The sequence below is a fragment of the Orcinus orca genome, chromosome 7 (genome assembly GCF_937001465.1).
Source record: "Orcinus orca chromosome 7, mOrcOrc1.1, whole genome shotgun sequence".
Taxonomy (NCBI): Eukaryota; Metazoa; Chordata; class Mammalia; order Artiodactyla; family Delphinidae; genus Orcinus; species Orcinus orca.
Genome location: NC_064565.1, coordinates 107,288,107 through 107,310,007, shown reverse-complemented (window position 1 = coordinate 107,310,007; position 21,901 = coordinate 107,288,107). Strand labels below are relative to the sequence as shown.

The 21,901-nt window shown below is 37.8% G+C and overlaps 1 protein-coding gene across 13 annotated transcripts in view; it reads left to right on the top strand.

Annotated features, from left to right (window-relative positions):
- Positions 1 to 21,901, top strand: part of DOCK10 (dedicator of cytokinesis 10) — a 281,482-nt gene that overhangs the window by 137,064 nt on the left and 122,517 nt on the right. For all 13 annotated transcript variants that reach the window (XM_004262638.3, XM_033426521.2, XM_004262637.3 and 10 more), the window contains exon 3: positions 6,480 to 6,569. In XM_004262638.3, the coding sequence (XP_004262686.1) occupies positions 6,480 to 6,569 (90 nt within the window). The remainder of the gene's footprint in view (positions 1 to 6,479; positions 6,570 to 21,901) is intronic.

Below are 21,901 nucleotides of genomic sequence, written 5' to 3'. Positions count from 1 at the left end.
ATGTCCACATGAAGACTTCTATGTGACTATTCATAGCCTCATTATTCATAATCCAAAGTGGAAACAACCCAAATGTCCATTAACTGAAGAGTGGATAAACAAAATATGGTATATTCATGCAGTGGAATATTATTCAGCCATAAAAAGGAATGAAGTACTGACAACATGGGTGAACCTTGAAAACGTTATGCTAAGTGAAAGAGGCCAGTCCCAAAAGTGTACCCATGGTATGATTCCATTTACATGAAATGTTCACAATAGACAAATCCGTAGAGACAGAAAACTGATTAAAGTTGCCTAGGGCTGGGGAGGAGGGAGAAAGGAAAGTAACTTCTAGTGGATATGAGGTTTCTTTTGGGGGTGATGAAGATGTTCTAAAATTAAAGAGTGATGGTGATTGCATAATCCTGTGCATAGACTTAAAACCACTGAACTCGCTTTAAAAGGGTGAATTTTATGGCATGTCAATTATATTTCAATAACAGTGCTATATTTTAAAAAAAAGGATTGTTCTAAGCATTAAGGTAGGGATCATGTAGGTGCTCAGAGACAGGATACCAAAAAAATCCTGAAGACATGTCTGCATTCAAGTACTTCATTCTTTAAAAGGGATAACAAAGTATACCAGAGACACAATAGAAAACACGGCCAAGGGCTTCCCTGGTGGCGCAGTGGTGGAGAGTCCGCCTGCCGATGCAGGGGACACGGGTTCGTGCCCCGGTCCGGGAAGATCCCACATGCCGCGGAGCGGCTGGGCCCGGGAGCCATGGCCGCTGAGCCTGCGCGTCCAGAGCCTGTGCTCCACAACGGGAGAGGCCACAACAGTGAGAGGCCCGCGTACCGCAAAAAAAAAAAACAGAAAAAAACAAAAAAACATGGCAAAACATTTCATGTATAGTTACATTTTATCACGAAAGCAGATTTAATGTGGCTTGCTTACATACAAAAGTACACACACGTAACATGACTGGCTGAATTAATCACTTGCAGAGCTTTGGGTTCTACAATATTCTACAGTTAAGCTGCAGACTTCATGGGTAATACAGACAGTAAACGATATAATTCTGAGAAGAGAAGATGTATGTTGGATGAATTAGAGAAGATTTTCAAAAGAAGGTGGCATCTTTGTCAAACCTGAGATTAGGAAAGAACAAGGAAAGAAAAGGGTTTTCTGAGAGTAGGAGCACGGCAAGGTATGTGCAGGTCTGAGCCCAGCGCGGAAGAAAGAATGCCCGCAGCCACGGGAAAAGGTGCCCTGGCGGCTTGGCTGCGGTGGGTTGGCTCACGTCTTAGGCCTGTTGCTGCTCATGAGGGCATATCTGCAGGCCTCACATGGAGCAGGCTTCTTCGCCGTACCTCCTTGGAGAGTGAGCTCAGACCACAGCCTCTGAGTCCTTGCCAAGGGGAGACCTTGGTGCAATAAGTATATTCCTGTTGTTGGAACAGTGTGTTCTATTAATACTCACATTTTTCCATATGTAAAACGTTTCATCCTTACCACCATGGAGGAGGTGAGACATTTTGGAGCCTGGAAAATGAAGCACAGAAAAAAGAAGGGAAGTGACTTGCTCAGTGGTTTGCCTGTCCAAGACTAAAATGTCTTGAAACAGGTCTCCAAGTTTCCCTAATTATATACTTAAACACTATGATGGATGAATCACCATGCTTGACTTGGCTGGATCATGACTAGGGTCCAGTTATGGGCAACTGCTCACTATTCGTGCAAAACAAGAAGGACCTTTCCCTTAAAGCACAATGAAAGTATTCATGTGAATTCTCATGTATGTAAAAAAATAAAATCACAATACTCTTCTGAATGGGGTAAAAAATGTTTTTCAAGCAACCAATGTAGTATAAGTGTCTGCTCTACTAGGATAAAAACCGGTATCAGTGTCTTAATTTGAGAAATTTAGGTGAAGATTGCTTTTAAACACACGCTTACGTTGGAATTGACCACAAAGTGTTAGTTAATAGCCCTTATTGTGAGGTTTGTTGGCTTCTCGAGCTCAGAATGATGGGTTACTCTAAACACCATCATTTTTGTCCTCTTTTTTGAGCAGCTGGGATCTACAATACCGTCAGAGGGAGCTTTGCTCAGCTCCAACATAGGAAAAGCAACTTCTTTTTTAGACTTTGACGGTGGCCTTTGGCCAATTGAGACATGGCCCCTATGTGCTTGGAATGAAGTCTTCTGTAGTCATTTTAGCCAGCAGCATGGTAGCTGTGACAAAGCCCCAAAGACTACCCACTGCAGAGTAGAAAGAATCAGAAAGTGTCAGGGCTGCCGTGGGTGATGTCTGAATGTCATGGACCTGAAACTACAAACACAGGTCTGCATGCCTCATTTCATAAATAAAAGGACAGTTTTTATTTCCAAATGCCTAATCTCTGGACAATAGGCCCTTATGAGACTCTCCCACCCGACGAGCAGCTCGGCTGAGTTCCAGTGCAGTCTCAGATCCGTCTCATGCTATTGAGCTCTACTGATCGTCGACCAGAGGGTTTATTAAAGAGAACAGGAAGTCTGTTGTGGCCAAGGCAATTTGCAGTGGTCGGAAAGCATCTAATTCTCAGAAAAGAAATTATTTGTAACCATGTTAATTCCCTTACTTAACAAATATGGCTCTGTATACTTTTTTCCTATTTGATCGATTGATTTTTGCTTCAGCAGAGATACATGAAAGAAATTTAAAATGATCAAGATGGGGTTGGGGGTTAAGAGGTACAGACTGTTGTGTATAAAATAAATAAGCTACAAGGATGTATATAGTACAACACAGGGAATATAGCCAGTATTTTGTAGTAACTGTGAATGGAATAGAACCTTTAAAAATGGTGAATCGCTATGCTAGACACCTGTAACTTACGTAATATTATACATCAACTATACTTCAATTAAAAAATGAAAACAAAAGGAATCAAAGATGAGTAGAAGCAATACAGTTCTTAAAGGTGAAATTGTATGGAGCCCTTCTGCTTTTTCACGCAAGTTCTCCAGCATTATGACAAACTATAACTGAGGTTAATAGCATGTTATTATACATGTATTCCTTTTCTTGTATTTGTGTACTCTGTGCAAGGTATTAGATGTGCATGTTGTAAAATATTGTTTCAGATTTATCACATGGTTACATGAGGGTGATTCAGCCCCAGCTGCCTTATTTAGCAAAGAATCAACATCATCTCATAACTAGAGGTCATCAGGGATCACACATAACCATTGTACCTATGATTCATTTTTATTACCCCAAATTGAAGGAACTTCCAATCTCATATATTGAATATGAGCATTAGCCTGTGTATTTGGGACCCTAATCTTTACTCTGTGGCATCACAAATCAGGTAGTCATGTAATTATTATTACTGGAAACCTGAGCCCACCTTCCAGGAAAAAAAAAACAAACAAAACACCTTCCTAAACCAGCTCAGTATTCACTCTATTGAACTATACCACAGAGTACTTGATCTTACTGGGATGATAGGTTTATGGTATAACTAAACAGGAAACTAAACTTTGGGCCCCTTTACTCTCCATCAGACTTAGAGTATTTTAGAGCAGCTATTATTTTTTTAAAGGCAAGAAATCAATAAACTGTGGTAGATAATGAAAAAGAGGAATCTTTTGCTTTTTTATATAAAAATTTTATTATAAAATAATGACTGAAATATAGAAAATTTTTTCAGTTGGAGGAAAAAAATCCTTAATCTTGCCAGTAGATCACAATATGTAATGTTCCCTGGAAACGCATCAAGTTACACTGTGTATCTGCAAATTATCTGTCCAAACAGGAAATAAGTTATCCCCAGACAACTGAAATCCAGCAATAAACCCCAAAGCTCAATTTAGGCATGGATTTTCATCTTCTACTCCAACCTTTCAATAGAGTTTATTTACTGTTTATCTTCTAACAGAGTGAATAACATAAAAGATGCAACTAGCAAAAGGAAATTCAAAAGGAATCAAAAATGTAAAATCTAGATAATAATATATCCTAAACTGGCTCCAACACGCTTCACGTGGGAGGTAATGGTTCCCTGTGCGTGTATCTATACTTGGCTTAAATCGACAGCCATGTCCTGCAAGCACTTCCAGACTCTCTTCACACAAACCGCAGTCAAATCCTGGGGCAGATGCACTGACCGAGGGGCTCTGTATCTGTGTTTCAAGATGAGCATTTATTTTTGCCATATAATGTATCTTGATTACAGTTTTCTTATTATTTTTTTGTCCTCTGATCATTATTTTTGTCCTCTGATCCTGTTAGAATCACATGACATTCTTCCTGTTTCAGTGTCCAAATCCCATCCTCCCAATATGCACGTACATGCGTGCACGCCCACACACACAGATATACCCACACACCACACCCACTCACACATGCACATATACATGCTCACACATGACAGACACACGCTCACACATGACAGACACACTCGCCATGCACACAAACACACGCTATCAAGTACAGCATACCTTCCTGCATAATCACACTCACACACCAGGCACACACCACACACACACATTCACACAGACATACTTACACGCTACATGCAACCACACAAGCTCACACAGACGCACACCACCCACACACCACATGCATACACAGAATGCACATTTACATACTCACACACATTCAACACACTCAACAAGTAAGTACTGAGCACCCAACCAGGCACTGAGGTTATAGCGATGAACAAAACAGACCAAATTTCTTTCCCACGAGGAGCTTATATCAAGAGTGAAGAGAAAAGGGGATTTGAAGAAAATATGAGGCTAGGATTGGAAGAAAAAGAACGATGCTGCCCTTGGTAGCAGAGCCTGCAGCTGCAGCTGTGACCTCAGAAGACTAAACTCCCTGGACCCCTCTCCTTCCCAAAAGTAAGGATGGGTTTTAAGACTCTCATCTGTTTTAATAATTGGTCTAGAAAAAAATGCCCTTCATCTAGAACAGTTCAAATGAACCTTATTTTGTGCTTTAGAAATGCTGATGAATCATTTGTGGGTTTGGGGATGTACAAAATAAAAGATCCCAACTGTTGGTACCATGTATGTTAACAGACTCATCATCCCAGCATCCTTGTAATCCCCAAGGAGTACAGACTAAAGGAAGCTGGTAGCTGTTAATGGAAAGTTACCAATTTATGGCATCCCATAAGATATATACAGGGGAAACAATCTATGAATTCTGTTTTAAATGTCTTATATTAAGAGATTCTTTATATTTTTAGTTAATGTATATTCATTTAATAAAAAGCTGTTTGTTTAGCATTGAAGTTGAAAATGTTTTATTTATTTCAGTGAAAATAAAGACACTAAAAACATGACTTATTTTCTTCAAGGTCCAGATTTACTGAATACCCTTTCTTCTCTCCCACCATAATTGTGGCTACACACACACACACACACACACACACACACACACACACACACAGGGCTTCTGAAAGGGGCTAAATTTACCCTGTGGATATTCAAGAGATTATTTACAGTAGGATTAAAATAATGTAGATTTTGTAGGTTTTCTTTTTCATTTCAAATGTATTTTATCAATAGCATTAAGAACAAAAAAGATACCAATATAAACTAGTCAAAATATACAGATGCCCAAATTTTTGTGTTCTGCAGGGAAGGAAACAGCTTAAAATTATGAGCTTCACAGATAAAACAGTAATTGCAATACAGTATTGCAATCCTCCCTTATACACTGGGGATACATTCCAAGATCCCCAGTGGATGCCTGAAACTTCAGATAGTACCAAACTCTATCTATACATACTGTTTTTTCTTATACGCACATACCTATGATAAAGTTTAATTTATAAATTAGGCAGAGTAAAAGATTAACAATGATAACTAATAATAAAATAGAACAATTATAACAATATACTGTAATAAAAGTGATGTGAATGTGGTCTCTTTCTCTATCACAATATCTTATTATACTGTACTCACCTTTCTTCCTGTGATGATGTGAGATGATAAATGCCTAGGTGATGAGGTGAAGTGAGTTGAACGACGTAGTGACATAGTATTAGGCTACTATTTATTAACTTTCTGACAATACATCAGAAGGAGGGTCATCCTGGATCATGGAGCCCTGAACATGTCGATGAGATGGGATGTTGGGGACAGAGTGTGACGGCTTGAGATATCATCATGCTATTCAGAACAGCACACAATTTCAAACTTATGAATTATTTATTTCTGGAAGTTTCCACTTAATATTTTTCGACCCTGGTTAACCACGTGTAACTGAAACCATGGAGCAGGGGGGACTCACTGTAATGCTAGTGGTGGTAATCCAAAGAGGTTTGAATCTTCCCTCCTAGAGATTAAATTGGTAAGAACTATGGAAGTTTCTCTGTCTTCTCTTATCCTTAAATGCTAAGATCTCATACACTTCTTTATTGTGCCTTTGGTATAGTGGTCTGCCCAGTGCTTTAAGACGGAAGGCTTAATTTCCTTTCCTTGTTCCTCTCAGACTGCCACAGTTCCTTGGGACATACGAACATTGTACTCAACAGTACCCGAAGATGCAGAGCACAAAGCAGAAAGTTTACTGGTGAGAGAGGTAAATGCAATGCTTCCAACCCTTTATTTTATAAAGCTTCGCTTCACCCCATTTAGTTCTTTTTTTTTTAACATCTTTTTTGGAGTATAATTGCTTTACAATGTTGTGTTAGTTTCTGCTGTATAACAAAGTGAATCAGCTATATGTATACATATATCCCCATATCTCTTCCCTCTTGCGTCTCCCTCCCACCCTCCCTATCCCACCCCTCTAGGTGGACACAAAGCACTGAGCTGATCTCCCTGTGCTATGCGGCTGCTTCCCACTAGCTATCTATTTTACATTTGGTAGTGTATATATGTCCATGCCACTCTCTCACTTCGTCCCAGCCTACCGTTCCCCCTCCCCGTGTCCTCAAGTCCATTCTCTACGTCTGCATCTTTATTCCCGTCCTGCCCCTAGGTTCTTCAGAACCTTTTTTTTTTTTAGGTTCCGTATATATGCGTTAGCGTACGGTATTTGTTTTTCTCTTTCTGACTTACTTCACTCTGTATGACAGAATATAGGTCCATCCACCTCACTACAGATAACTCAATTTCATTTCTTTTTATGGCTGAGTAATATTCTATTGCATATATGTGCCACATCTTCTTTATCCATTCATCTGTTGATGGACACTTAGGTTGCTTCCATGTCCTGGCTATTGTAAATAGAGCTGCAAGGAACCTTGTGGTACATGACTCTTTTTGAATTATGGTTTTCTCAGGGTATATGCCCAGTAGTGGGATTGCTGGGTCATATGGTAGTTCTAGGTTTTTAAGGAACCTCCATACTGTTCTCCATAGTGGCTGTATCAATTTACATTCCCACCAACAGTGCAAGAGGGTTTCCTTTTATCCACACCTTCTCCAGCATTTATTGTTCGTAGATTTTTTGATGATGACCATTCTGACCGGTGTGAGGTGATACCCCACTGTAGTTTTGATTTACATTTCTCTAATGATTAGTGATGTTGAGCATCCTTTCATGTGTTTGTTGGCAATCTGTATATCTTCTTTGGAGAAATGTCTGTTTAGGTCTTCTGCCCATTTTTGGATTGGGATGTTTGGTTTTTTGATATTGAGCTGCATGAGCTGCTTGTATATTTTGGAGATTAGTCCTTATTTGAGTATTCTTAACAAAAAGATTTAATTTTATTTTCCTTGTTTAGATTGAGTTATAGGAAAGGCCATAGTATGTGAGAATTTTGGATAACAGAGTTTCTATTTTAAGAGAGATATTTCTTTCAAGTATTAACTATAGAAATAGTTAATGGGAAAATCATGTGGACAGCTTAAAGAGACTGATAAAAGTCTGTTGGTGTAGCATCTACTTGCATTTAGTTGGTGTAGGAGAGGCCTATAAAACTGCTACTTCTTCTAACCAGACTGCAGGTGGCTTTGGGGCAGGGATTGGGCCCACACTTAACAGCTACTTAGTAGATGTCTATTGAATGAATAAACGAAGTCAGTCCTTCCTTTACAGAATATGCAATGATATCATTTAGCCCAGCACAGGTCAGACTGAAAGTAGTGGGATCTAAATGCAGTCTTTAATCCTGAGAAAGTAGCGTATCCCAATTAGGATTTAAATGAAGCTACATAAAATAGCAAAACCCTTTCTCAGCTCTTAAACATATTTGTGCGAGTAGAAGCTAGCTTTATTAGTGTACATACTGATCCTAATCTGATTAATCATACATATTTTATTTTGGACTATTCAATCCAGATCATCTTTACCATAGATTTGCCTTTTTTTCCCCAATTCTATCATTTCATATTTATTTTCTCAAAGTTCACATTGAATTACACCATCTCCTAAGAAGGTTAAAAAAAAAAGTGCAAATTCAGATAACATCAGGATATCTGAGTATACTGTTTTCACATTTACTGATAAAAATGTTTCGTCAGTGCCATAATATTTTGTTTACAGTCGCCTTAGAGGAAGTCTTAATATCTAGTAGGGCATCACTGTTTAAAAAAAGAAAGAAAAAAAAAGAGTCGGTAAATCATTTTCTACACAAGCAGATCAGAATCATTGAGACCAGGTCTGCAAAGTCCTGCAGGAAATATGTGTTGACTTAGGTAAGATTTGAAATGTTTATGATATTGAATGCCTAACAGGGAATATTTAACTAGGTCTTTTTATGTGTTTTTTACTAAAATGTTTCACTTTCTTCATAAAGATCTTTAACTTTGTTGTTGCTTATTTCTATGTATTTTATAGTTTTGTTGCAAACGTGAGTAGAGTTTTTAAAACCCATTTCCTTTTCTTACTGTTCATTGCTGATATTTTTTAAAAGCTATTGATTTTCAAATATGGATAACTAGCTTACTAAACTCTCTGGTCCTAATAGTTTGTTTTTTTTTTAATTTTTAGATGTGTAGTCACATCATCTGCAAAAATATTTTAAATTTCTTTTTTTCTAATAAGTATATTGTTTCTTTGATTTTTATCTTATTTTATTATCTAATAACTCTAAAACAATATTGAATGATAATGCTAACATCAGGCATATTGTCTTATTCTTGATTTGGTGTTTTCTGACAGTTTCAAGTACAAAAGAACTGTCTAAGAAGGGTCTTTCTTGGTCTTTATCATGTTTAAGAAGGGCCTTTCTTGGTCTCCACAATGCTTATAAAGACTGGCTACCCTATGTTGTGAAATTCATATTCAGCCTATTGACATAATAGCTTTTTTCTTGAATTTATCACTGTAATAAAATTAATAGGTTGCTGTCCTATGAATGCATACTTGTGTTTCTGCTATAAACTTTCTTGTTCAAGTAGTACTATTACCTTAATATTTTACTACATCAGAATTGCTAATTTTTTCAAATTTTTGCATTTATATTCATGAGTGAAATTTTGGCTCTAGTTTTCTTTTTTCCTTTGGTATTAGAGAAAAGTTAGCTTTAAAAAATAGAGACATACTCCATCTTTTCCTGTCTTCTGAAATTAAAAAAAATAAGCCAGTGAAATGAAACAGAGTATCAAGAAACAGTTCCAAGTGCATATGGTTACTTAGTAAATGGTAAATATGGCACTCCAGATTCTCTGGGGAAGGGTAGACAATTCAACAAATACCACTTGGCTATCCATTTTGGACAAAAATAAAGTTAGAGTTGTATGTCACAGTACATGTAAAAATTAATTCCAGATGAATTTTTAAAATCTTAATTTTAGAAACGCAAGTTATAAAAACGTAGGAAAACATTCTTTTAGTGGAAAGTTATGGAAAAATGAACACATTTAACAAAAGTCTTAAATTTTTATGATGAATGGAACATAAATCAAGCCAAAAGAAAATAGTTAGTGAACTCATTTGCAACTCATGTTCTTTCGCCACACCGCCCCACACACATTCCTAATACTCAAAATTCTACAAGTTAATAAGAAAAGGTAAATAACCCAAGAAAATATGAGCAAAAAGATAGAAGCAGGAAGTTCAAAAAGAGCAAGACTAAGTTGGCCAAGAGGTGTACAAAGTTGCCCAGCTGTGGGGCTTCCCTGGTGGCTCAGCGGTTAAGAATCCGCCTGCCAATGCAAGGGACAGGGGTCGAGCGCTGGTCCGGGAAGATCCCACATGCCTTGGAGCAACTAAGCCCGTGCGCTGCAACTACTGAGCCTGCGCTCTAGAGCCCGCGAGCCACAACTACTGAGCCCACGTGCCACAGCTACTGAAGCTCTCACGCCTAGAGTCCATGCTCCGCAACAAGAGAAGCCACCGCAATTAGAAGCCCGCGCAAAGCAGAGTAACCCTCGCTCTCTGCAACTAGAGGAAGTCCACACGCAGCTATGAAGACCCAATGCAGCCAAAAATAAATTAATTAGCTTAAAAAAAACTCAAAAAAATATTGCCCAGCTACACTTGTAATCATAAGAATACAAATTAAAACAAAAATGATGTATAATATCTGAATGAAGAAAAATTTAAGTTGAATATCATTTAGTGATAGTAAGACTATAGGGAAATAAACACTATAACACAGTGTTTGTAATTCTCACATGTCTATAGCCTTTTGAGATATTCAAATATATCTTTTTTTTAAATCTTTATTAGAGTATAATTGCTTTATAATGGTGTGTTAGTTTCTGCTTTATAACAAAGTGAATCAGTTATACATATACATTATGTTCCCATATCTCTTCCCTCTTGCGTCTCCCTCCCTCCCACCCTCCCTATCCCACCCCTTGAGATATTCAAATGTATCTTTTATAAGTCATACATATAAGTATGCAACATGAATATTAGAAAAACAAACACTAGAGCATAAAAATACAATTACAAGCATGAGTATTGCAGCACCAGACAATTTGTAATATCAGTTGATAAGGGTGGGGTTGAATATATTTGGCACATCTATATTTTATAATAATAACTAATGGAAAAAAATTATATACATTTAAGTGTATTAATTGGAATGCCCATGATATGCTGTTAAGAAAGTAAGCTGCAGAATACACAGTATATCATTGGAGAGTTAAAAAAAAATGTGAATATGTAAATATGTTATGTAAGCCTAGAAAAAGTATTAAAAAATGCCCATTAAACTCATAACATTGGTTACCTCACAAGTTTGGGATTATAGGAAGGAGGTAGAAATTGATTTTCAGTGTATATATTCTGTATTGTTGTGATGTTACAAACAAATTTATGTAACTAAAAAGTATTTTGAAAAAAAATTACTTAGAATATATCTAAAAATGCTGCCAGAATTGGAAACAACTCGAGTCTATTTCCTAAAATTGTCTCCAAAAGTTAAAATCCAACTTAATTCTTCAAGTTATTAGGTAGTCACCTTAGAGACTTCATCAGATTCTTTTATTATTATTATTATTATTTTAGTTTGATCATGAAAATATCATATGGAGAGATCAAAATCCCATATGTGTTTTGCTTCATGATTCTATCTGCTGGGCTTCTCTGTCCATGATAGAAGCCAATTAGGTTCCTCTGACATAATCCATTCTTAATCATTTGTAATACAGTATAATTTGAATAGACTTATAAACATTTCCATGATCTTAGGGACTTTCCTTTCTTGGTCCTTGGACCTCTTTTGGGGTATATAGAGTATTTGTGTGTTCCAGATTTTCTGCAGTCTCTCTCCTTTAGGCTGTGGAAAATTGCTCTCACACGAACCAGGGGTTCTTAGCTCTCCCCTGTGGGTCTCTAGTACCTGAGGCTTTCGAGACCTTGGATTGCGTTGCCAGCCAACTTCAGCTTTTTTGCTCATTTTATTGCCTGGTAAGCCTTCGGGGTAGGGCCAATCAGCTCAAAGACGAAATCCCAGGACCTAATCAGAAACCACACCCCAATCTCTGGATCCAACCAAGGTGTCAAGTTTAGCTCCTTTCCCTGGTGAAAAGATGGCCTGAAAACTAGGTCAGTACAACACTGGAGACTTCTAAGGATATTCTAGGGTTCTTAGAGGCCTTTAGTTTTGTTTGTACTTTCATGAGCTTCTGCACCACAACTTTAAATGGCCACATCGATCCCTTTATTTCTGTAGTTCTCTAAGAATGTCCACTTCAGCTGAGAACAGGTTGGCCACAAAATATGCCTTTGTCTTGCTATTTCTCCTGGGGAGGAATTTTCACCTTCACCTTTGTTCCTATATTAATTTCCTTCCAACTACTTGCAGCTGGGATTATTCCTCCTTTACTCACCTCCACCCTCCGCTTCTCGATTCTCTTAAGAACTTCTCTAAGGAGAAGTCAGGTGGAATGCCTTTTACCTCAGATGCCGGGTAACTGCCAAAGTTTTAGATTCCAAATCTCAGGGCAGAGCCTCTGACTTGGAAACATGAATGAATCTTCTTACCATGTTTTTCCCAATTGTGTGGATCTAAAGTAGAAAAAAAAAAAAAGTGGAGAAAGCCTGGGAAGAAACTCTTTTATTCCCTGCTAATTTTTCTGGATCACTAGCCGTGAAAACCCTGTGGAAATTCCCATAGTTGTACTTGTTTTTAAGGATGGAGATAAAGTGAAACTTGTGCCTTAGGATAGAAAGAAGACAAACATTACATGATGATAATGGAACATGAATAGTTGAGCCTGGAGACAGTAGATAGAAAGAAAAGGGTCGCCAGAGAGCTGGGTTAAGATGAGAAATGACCCCAGAGAATTATGCTGGCAAAAAGTCTTGACCTCTATAGCTAATAGCCGCTGATCTTTATTGACTACTTAACTCTGTGCCAGATACGCTTCTCAGCCCTTTGCTTACAGTAGTTACAAACATACGTTTCGTCATTATCATCATCATCACCTTTTAATGATGATGAAACTTTCATAGAAAAATGAAGGAACGTGTCCAGCCTCATACAGCTGGGAATAGACAGGTCCGGCGTTGCAACCCCTGCCGTCTGGCCCCTGGCCTCTGAACCATGATGCCGACTGCCCATGTGGGCTTTGCTATAGCTGCCCTCTGGAAGGAACACTTGTCTCAGTCTTCTTCCTAACCACCCCACTGTAGCTTTGTAACCCTGATGCATGCAGTTAGTGGACCACACTTTGAGAAACATTGGCTGGAGTTTTGAAACCAGAGTAAGCCAGCACTGAAATGAATTCATTGATATTTGTAGGGTTTCGTAGAAACACATGTTTCCCTTACAGTGGCTGCTGCATTGCACTAAGCAATCTTTTTAGTCCACCCTGTGCTAAATTGCCCTGCGGCTCCCCACAGGGCGGCAAGGACAAATGCCCTGGTTGCTAGGCAACAAACTGGCATGAATCTCATTTAAACACATGGAGTTCAATACTAATTTTGAATTGTCCCTCTACACTCTACTTTGACAGCTCTGAGCCTCTTCGGAAAGGCAGTAGGCATTCTTTCCTTTTTAAAATAAGAGTATAGGTGTATTTAATATCCACTAAAGCACCTCACACTTACGTTAAACTAACACAAGTCAGAGTTCAGCAACATTCTCTCTATATATTTTGAACATCCTGTGTTATAAGTATTACTACCTCATTTTACAGCCTACGAAGCAGGTCCTGAACAATTAAATAGTTGCTCAAATACATACAGAACCAGAATTAAGCCCCTGATCCCTCTAACCTCATGCTCCCTCTAACCCCATGCTCTTACCAACTTTGCTACCTCTGACCCTTTGAAAAATGCCTTTAAACCATGCACTTAATAGCCTGACCTAATGGGGATATTTCCACTGTCCACAAGGGAATATGTCCTTCATTTTGACAAGCATTTAACCTTTTTTGCCTCAATTTCTCCATCTTTAAGTGAGGATATTAATAGTGCCGATGCTGTGTTTCTAAAAATAAATATAGCAATGGTATGAAAACACTTGGAAAATAACAACTGGGGAGCCATGTCTTTATCTGATCCTCATAAATGACTTAAAATCAACATCTATAACCATAAAAAGTATGAAACACTTCTGTGATAAAACAAGCACCACTTCCTCCCACTGGGGGTCAGGGGAGCAATTAAAGGGATCTATGAATAGGGTGCAGACTTCTTAAGCAAAACTTCTGTAGCAAAGTTTTCATTTTAATATACACAAAACACTAATTAACACTAAGCTCTCGGTTTGGTCTCTCTTAACAAAGAAGATGAGAGAGCAGAGAACTGAGAATAATACAGTGGCCCAACAGAGAGCAAGGGTCCAGGGACCACTTCACCTGAATGGCTGAGAGAGATACTGAGTACTAAGGTAGCAAGTTACTCTGCCAGCAAAGCCCCCTGTAATTTCTAGGAACCAACCTGCCGCAGGAGTAGAATAATGAAGAAGTGAGGAGTCAGTCCGAATTCAAGAATCCACGTCTCACTTTGGTCAAAGGCACAAGACACTTGAGGACTTAAGAGTTGTGGAAACGTTGAAAGAATGGAAGCAAAATATCTATATATACTTCTGTACCTGAGTATGTCTGTATACACACACATGCACAGAATGATGAGGTACTGTCCTCATCCCGAAAGTACTAAGTTACTGAGGCAAGGACAAGTTCGGATTTTAAGCAGCGTTTCCAGACCAGAAAGAGTTGAATTCTCCAGGAAAAATATAAAATAGATAACTAATAAGGACATATTGTATAGCACAGGGAACTCTACGCAATACTCTGTAATGGCTTATATGGGAAAAGAATCTAAAAAAGAATGGATATATGTATATGTACAACTGATTCACTTTGCTGTACACCTGAAAGTAATACATCATTGTACATCAACTAGACCCCAATACAAATTTTAAAACAATAATGAAAACAGGACCCAAGACTGAATAGGGAAAACAAACCAGATTCAAAGAAGACAGGATAAATGTTGTTGAAATCTCTAGGCTTCCATAGAAAGTGCACACTAAAAACCAGGAGAAAAAACGGTTGAGATCAGAGCAGGACCCCAATTTCATCCTGCAGAAAGCTGCAGGATGTTCACAGGTCTCACACACACACACAGATTCTTTACACACACACACACACACACACACACAGATTCTTTAGCTAACATCTATTGAGGCTACCTTAGAAGGGAATATGGAATGAATTATTTCCCAAGTTTATTTTACCATGGAGAAATTCTGTTTCCCCCCAAGTATCTTGAGAAATATATTTCAGAAATGCTGATGCATTGTAAATCTGATGGAAGGAAATCATCAGGAACTAGGGGCACAATACAGCTCAAGTCAAACAGAATCAGCTCTTGGGTGAACTTTGACATGCATTTCATTAAGGCAGATGGTGAGGAAGAGAAAGGGAATATTAAAGCCTCTGAAAGAGCAAATTAATTGTTTCTTTCTTTTTATGGGCACATCCATTCTTAATTCTTATCATTAGTGTCAAAAATGTCTACCTTTCTCCAGGGTAAACCTCTTACAATATTAAGACACAATCCCAGATACACCCAGTGATGGGAGTTCTATAGATTTATCTTCATGCAGCAAATTGTAAGTATTAACAAGGTTAATTTCAAAGTTGGAAGTAAATAATAATAATCATAAAGCTCAGAGTAACACCTTTTTCAGCCCTTAAATTTCTCCTCTCAATCCCCTATCCAGTTACCAGATTATGTTTTCTCGTGTCCTAGAGGTAAGTGCAAATTCAGTGACTTAAACAAGCTGCCCCTTTAGATATACACAGAAACTGCTACCCCCAGTCTAGCTGGGTGGAGTTGATTATCTTTACTAATAGTTGAATTCTTTATGTAGAAAGTTCCTCACTTGCTGATTTATATTGTTACTGTGGATTACATACAAAGCATATGAAATAAAGGGCCTTGTCCACTGCATGAAAGATTGGACTGGGTTTATTGTTCACCAACATTTATCACTTACTAAGCTACTGATACCACCTGGATGTAACATAGTCAAGGAGCTCAGCACCAGGTGGGAAATGACAGACGTGTGATCAGATTTTTGCAGAACAACTAACAAGAACCCTTGGAGTGTTTCTGTAAAATAGAGAAACAAGGTCAGGTTCACATGTTAGAAAAAAACAACTAAAGGCAGACCAGAGAATGGATTGGTTGGCTCGTGGGGATGAGTAACACTGAAGGGAAGTTGGACAGATAGGAGACTATTTATTTTAATAGCCCAGCTGGGTTAAAGATCTGTGCTAACGTATGGCAGAATTGACAGGAGTTGGTGACGGAAAAGAAAGTAAAGGAGAGGACTATATTGGCAATGACTCCCACGTTTCTGTCTTGGGCTATTAGCCAGATAGTTGTGCCGGTAATTTAAATAAGGTCCCCAGAAGAAAGTACAGATTGCTCAAGCAGGGATGGATGAAGCAAGTGAGGTAATCTCTCAGGCTGACATGCAGAGAGAGATATCCAAGAAGAAGATACATATATAGGTCTCAACGTAGAAGGAAAGAGTAGGCACTGGCTCTGGATTTGAAAGTTGAAGCTTTGAGCCTGGAAGAGCTTGCCCAGGAATGCCACGAGGCAGGTCCCTGAGTGATGCTACCACATAAGGGGCTGGCAAAGAGGGCCCAACACAGGAGGTGGAGATGGAGTGGACCCGGAGGTAGAAAGAAATCAAGGAGAGATTGATTTCTCAGAAACAAAAACCTGTCAATAGCGAGAGTGAGCCAATGGCGTAAAATGCCAAAATGTGTCAAGATTGGGTAATTCACTGGATTGGGTAATTCAGAGCCATTGGTGGTTCTTTAACAGAGCAGTTTCAGAGGCTTTGATCACAACCCGATTACAGTGGGTTGAACACTGAAGAGATGCAAGATGTATTATCTTATCAAAGAAAGTGCTAGTATATTGTTGTCCCTTTTCCCTAGAAAGCGCTTTAAGGGTAAACCCAGTAAAACTGTTGGAACTCTTCAGGGAGAATAAGCTATGCATTCTGAATTTAAAAATAGCTCAGGAGACTGTTAAATATTGTACCGAAATATTGCTTAATCTATTAAGAAGCAAAATTTTGTAACTATGAAAAACAATATATGACCAAGTGAGTATAATATTGAAAATGAATTTCTTCTTCCTCATCTACCATTTGGACCCAGACAAGTGGCATTCAATTAATTCAAGAGAAAATTATAAATAGTCAAGGTAGAAGCTGCATCATGTCGAGAAGTAAAAGCGATTTTAAGCAACGTGGATCCTAAGGCTTTTCAAAGAAAATGATGACGAGAGGAGGGCTGGCCATGATTTCAAATGTATTTCATGCTGCCCCGTTTTGTTAACTGAATGAAACATACCTAAAAAGAATGAAATGTATCTTTTCTGAAGAAAACACAGGGAATTTCACTTGTTTTATGGTTGAAATAATTGTATACGCTTTATGTTTAATTTTGGACTGCCTGTTGTGTACATTGACAAAGAAACCATTCTTTTAACCAAAATGCCTTTGGACTTTATACAAATTGTTTGAATCTCATATGTAGAATAAGGTGCAGTTCATCACCCAGAAATAAGAATGAGTCTTTCAGTAAATGATTCTGAGGTGGGCTTTTTTATTTTTGCATGTATAAATAAATTAAGTAAAAATGAATGCCGTTCTCTGATTCTGAACCATTGGGCAGTAAGTGAGTGATTCTAATGCATTTGTTAACTTTAGATCAGAGTACAGTAAACATAGTTTTCTTCAATCTAGAAGTAACCCCTCTGCTGTGACATCAGGGGTACATGCACAATTTCAGTTACTGGAAGATATTAGGGAAAATACAACTATAAACATGTCTCCAAATTAAAAAAAAAATCTTAACCCTTTCTTAATAAAATGAGTGCAAATAAAAGATTTTTGTTTTTGTTTTGAAGAAGGAGGCTCTTAATTCACTAGTGAAGGTCTTGCTGGAAGTTAAGGGACTTTTCATTTTGTGTGTACTTTTTAAAAGTAAATTTATAAGTAAAGCCATATTTATTTTGCAACTTCAAGAATTTAATGGAAAAATGATATCAAAATCTGTTGTCCTATATATAGTTTAGTCTTAGATGTAAAGATTTTTTTCTATCATGGTCAGAACAAAATGGATCACCCTATTTTTTTTAACACTAAATGTATGACAGTAAAGGTAATAAACGTACAAATGTTGATTAAGGTAAATTCAAATGCATTTACTCTTTAGAAGCATTAGGATAAAATGTATATGGAAAACACTGTTGAAAACAATGAAAACAAAATATTTTTGTGTTTCACATTAACCACCTTGAATAAATTTATTTTCTAGTCTGTCACATCCCTAGAATAATAGTCTTGTTTCCAAACATGTAAAATGGTTCCCATTCTAAATTGGCTTCCTCTAATCTTCTCCACAATAAAAATCATCCTACAGTGTTTGGTGGTAAATGAATTAAGACAGAAATATAAGTCGGGGACCCTGGAGTGTAAAAATTTTTAAAAAAACCATCATAAGTTTGAACCTAAAATTTCAGTTTGTTTGAATTACAGCCCAGGTTTTATGACTTACATGAAAAGAACAAGTAGATCATAATATTATCAAGGTTTTTTTTAGTACCACCCATTATTTATGTCCTGACAAAATACTTGTGACATCTAGCTGGGAAATTAGAGTGTAGGTCCCCAGATTGGGCACAGGTGTGACTTATGAAAGTCTAATTTTAAAGTTTGTTCAGTTACCTTAGTGCAATGCATTTTTTAAAGACAAACCAAATACCTTGATTCACTTTCAATTTAAAATCAACAAAGGTAGCAATTTAGGCTACTCTATAATTCAGACACAGTAGTTTAAAAATGATTTACAGTTATGGTTGGCATTTGATGTGACATTCTGTTTTACATGGTATATGCCTATTTATACACATAGTAACACTATCTAATATCAAGTAATATTTTAAAAAAACAGACTCAAAAATCTATTAAGTAAGATTGTACCATGATTTCTGAAACTGAATCAGATCTATAGTTACATCATGTATTTTGTCCAAACTCATTTTCATTTCTCTCCCAAGAGTGTAGTATAAGTTTTAAAAGATCAGTAACTGTTCAGCTTATTTTCATAGTACAGAGATTAATGATTGCATTTTAAAGGAATATATAATGTGGTCAAGTTAAATTAAAAAATGTTTTCAGTGCCTTTTCCTTCTAAAATATCGGTGTATTTATTGGGTGACCGATGTCCTGATTTGCAGGAAGTTTCATATTCTACCTGTTGGCCTGGCTAATAGCATCTCCTTTCACTTTGAAGTGCTTCAATGTGGACAATAAATTATTCAGCCACTCTTTCAATACATAATTTATCTGAATTCACTTAACTTCATGATGCTGCATTTTTTTAACATTTATAAAATAGCCGTAATTACTTCTAAACTTTGTAAACAATGGCATTAATATGAAAATCACCACCATCGTTTTACAAATACAGAATTAATCCCATTGGTGACTAAGGGCCAAAAAGAACACCTTTTGTGGTTGCATAAATATTTCTGGCAAGAAAGTAGTCAGGTAATTAAATAACCTCTATAGCCAGAAAGAAAAATAATTTTGCATCTAAAATGCAATCTATTACCTGCTTGTTACTCTGTAGCCAGAATCTAATAATCAGCCTTTTTGAGAGATGGACAAATTACATTGCCAAACCTAAATTGCTATTTGAGGTACGTGACATGATTTGAATTGATTCTGGTGATCCTCTAAAGAGGATGGGAAAAGGGGAAAAATGATATGTTTTGTTTAGAGTATTTTAGGGTATGCTTTATAGTTGCCCAATCTTTTCAAAAGTATTTAGATTTTTAGAACTTTTAAGGTGTCCTGTTTAGTTATTTCTAAAGGAAAAGAAAGAATATAGAAGAGTCATTCATTCAACACATATATATTGAGTTTCCACTCAGTAAAACCCCATGCTGTAGTTGATATGCTCCCTGCTCTTTTAAAAGGATGTGCCGGGGCTTCCCTGGTGGCGCAGTGGTTGAGAGTCCGCCTGCCGATGCAGGGGACACGGGTTCGTGCCCCGGCCCGGGAAGATCCCACATGCCGCGGAGCGGCTGGGCCCGTGAGCCATGGTCGCTGAGCCTGCGCGTCCGGAGCCTGGGCTCCGCAACGGGAGGGGCCACAACAGTGAGAGGCCCGCGTACCGCCAAAAAAAAAAAAAAAAAAAAAAAGGATGTGCTTACTTACAGGGAAGCTGGAGGGTCACCTCAGTTACTAGAGTTCCCTGTGTGAAGCTGGGACCCTAATGCTTTCAGTTCATAGGCAGACAGCATGACAAGGACAGAGTCACACTGTCACCCCAGTGGAATGATGCCTTTCAAGGCCCCCTCTAGAGATTCTGATTCAGTGAACCCCCCGTGGGACCCAGGAACCTGCATTTTAATTAGCAAGCTCCATGGACACAATACAATTTGGGCAACACTATCCTAATGACTTAAAAGCCTTTGACTATGTTGAGTTGGCTCAATTTTTTGTGTGTCTAAACATGTAACAGGCAGAGATGGCAAGATAAAGGCTGAACAAGCAAACATAACAAACAAATAAAATGTGAACCGGGGCATTGCTGTTTGGAAAAATTAACCAGCTCAGCAAATGTTTGCTGGATATTCAGTCTTCATCTTTGAAGCAGACTGTGGCAGTGTCCCTTTCTCAAGGGGATAAGAAGTGGGTAATTTAAAATCAGTGTTGTGAGATAGGTACTTTTTAGGGGGGAAATGGAGCCATTGCCTTACTAAAGCAAGCAGAGTTGTAGCCTGTGACTTTGAATTTGCAACAGGTCATTTCAGCTTAGTTTTTGGACAAAGAGGAATTGTAGTCATAACTATAATAGATCTTAATGATCTTCTTAGAGCGAGTGTGTGGGCTGGAACAAAGAATGGCGAATAATTTTCTATGCGTAACATTTCCAAAATGCCTAACTATGTAGGAGAAATGTTTATGTGTTTGTAAAATGCACTGGCTTTCTCAGAATTGGAGAAATCACAGGTTTACAAGGATTCTTAAGGGTCATCTAGTCCAACCCTAATCCTCATCTACCTACCACCAGATACAAGAAACCTAACAAATAAATTCAGAAGGAATTTGATTAAAACAGAACGCTATGAGAGAGAGGCATGGACATATATACACTACCAAACGTAAGGTAGATAGCTAGTGGGAAGCAGCCGCATAGCACAGGGAGATCAACTCGGTGCTTTGTGACCACCTGGAGGGGTGGGATAGGGAGGGTGGGAGGGAGATGCAAAAGGGAGGGGATATGGGGATATATGTATACGTATAGCTGATTCACTTTGTTATAAAGAAGAAACTAACACACACACACACACACACACACACACACACAAACAGAACGCTATGATCATCAGAGCTAAGATAGCTCTCCAAAACTATACTTGAATAAATCAAGAAAAACAAGTTGTTATTATCAACTATCATGAATGTGATTTATAGATTGAGTCAAACTTGCTGAGAAAACCGATTTTTTAAAAACAAGTATTTGTTAATTACTTACCCTCTGTTAGGTGCTTTATAGGAATCGATCCTAATGAAGGTGGTATTATTTAGACAGGTAAAGAAATAGATATTAAATCGCTTAATTGAGACCTCACAGTTAATACCAAAATTCAAAACCAGGTTTGCCTGACTCCAAGACAGAAACAGAAACAACATAGAAAACCTCTGGAATGGTGGTCCAGATGTGATTTTTTTTTTTAAAGGCTTCAAAGTCTGCAAATATCAAACAACTCATAAATTAGTTGAATAGACTTTTTGAGTCAGACAAATCCAGTTTGAAATCCTACTTCTATCACATGTGGGATCTTGGGCAAAAATCTGAGCCTCTCCTTGCCTCTGTGATCTATAAAATGGGAATATAAAATCTCATGGAGTGCTTATTAAGATTATATGTAAAGCACCTACTAGAACAGTATCTGACAGGCATTTGCCACTGCCAAAACAAAAAAGAGGTAGTTCTTTACTAGGCTGCACTATC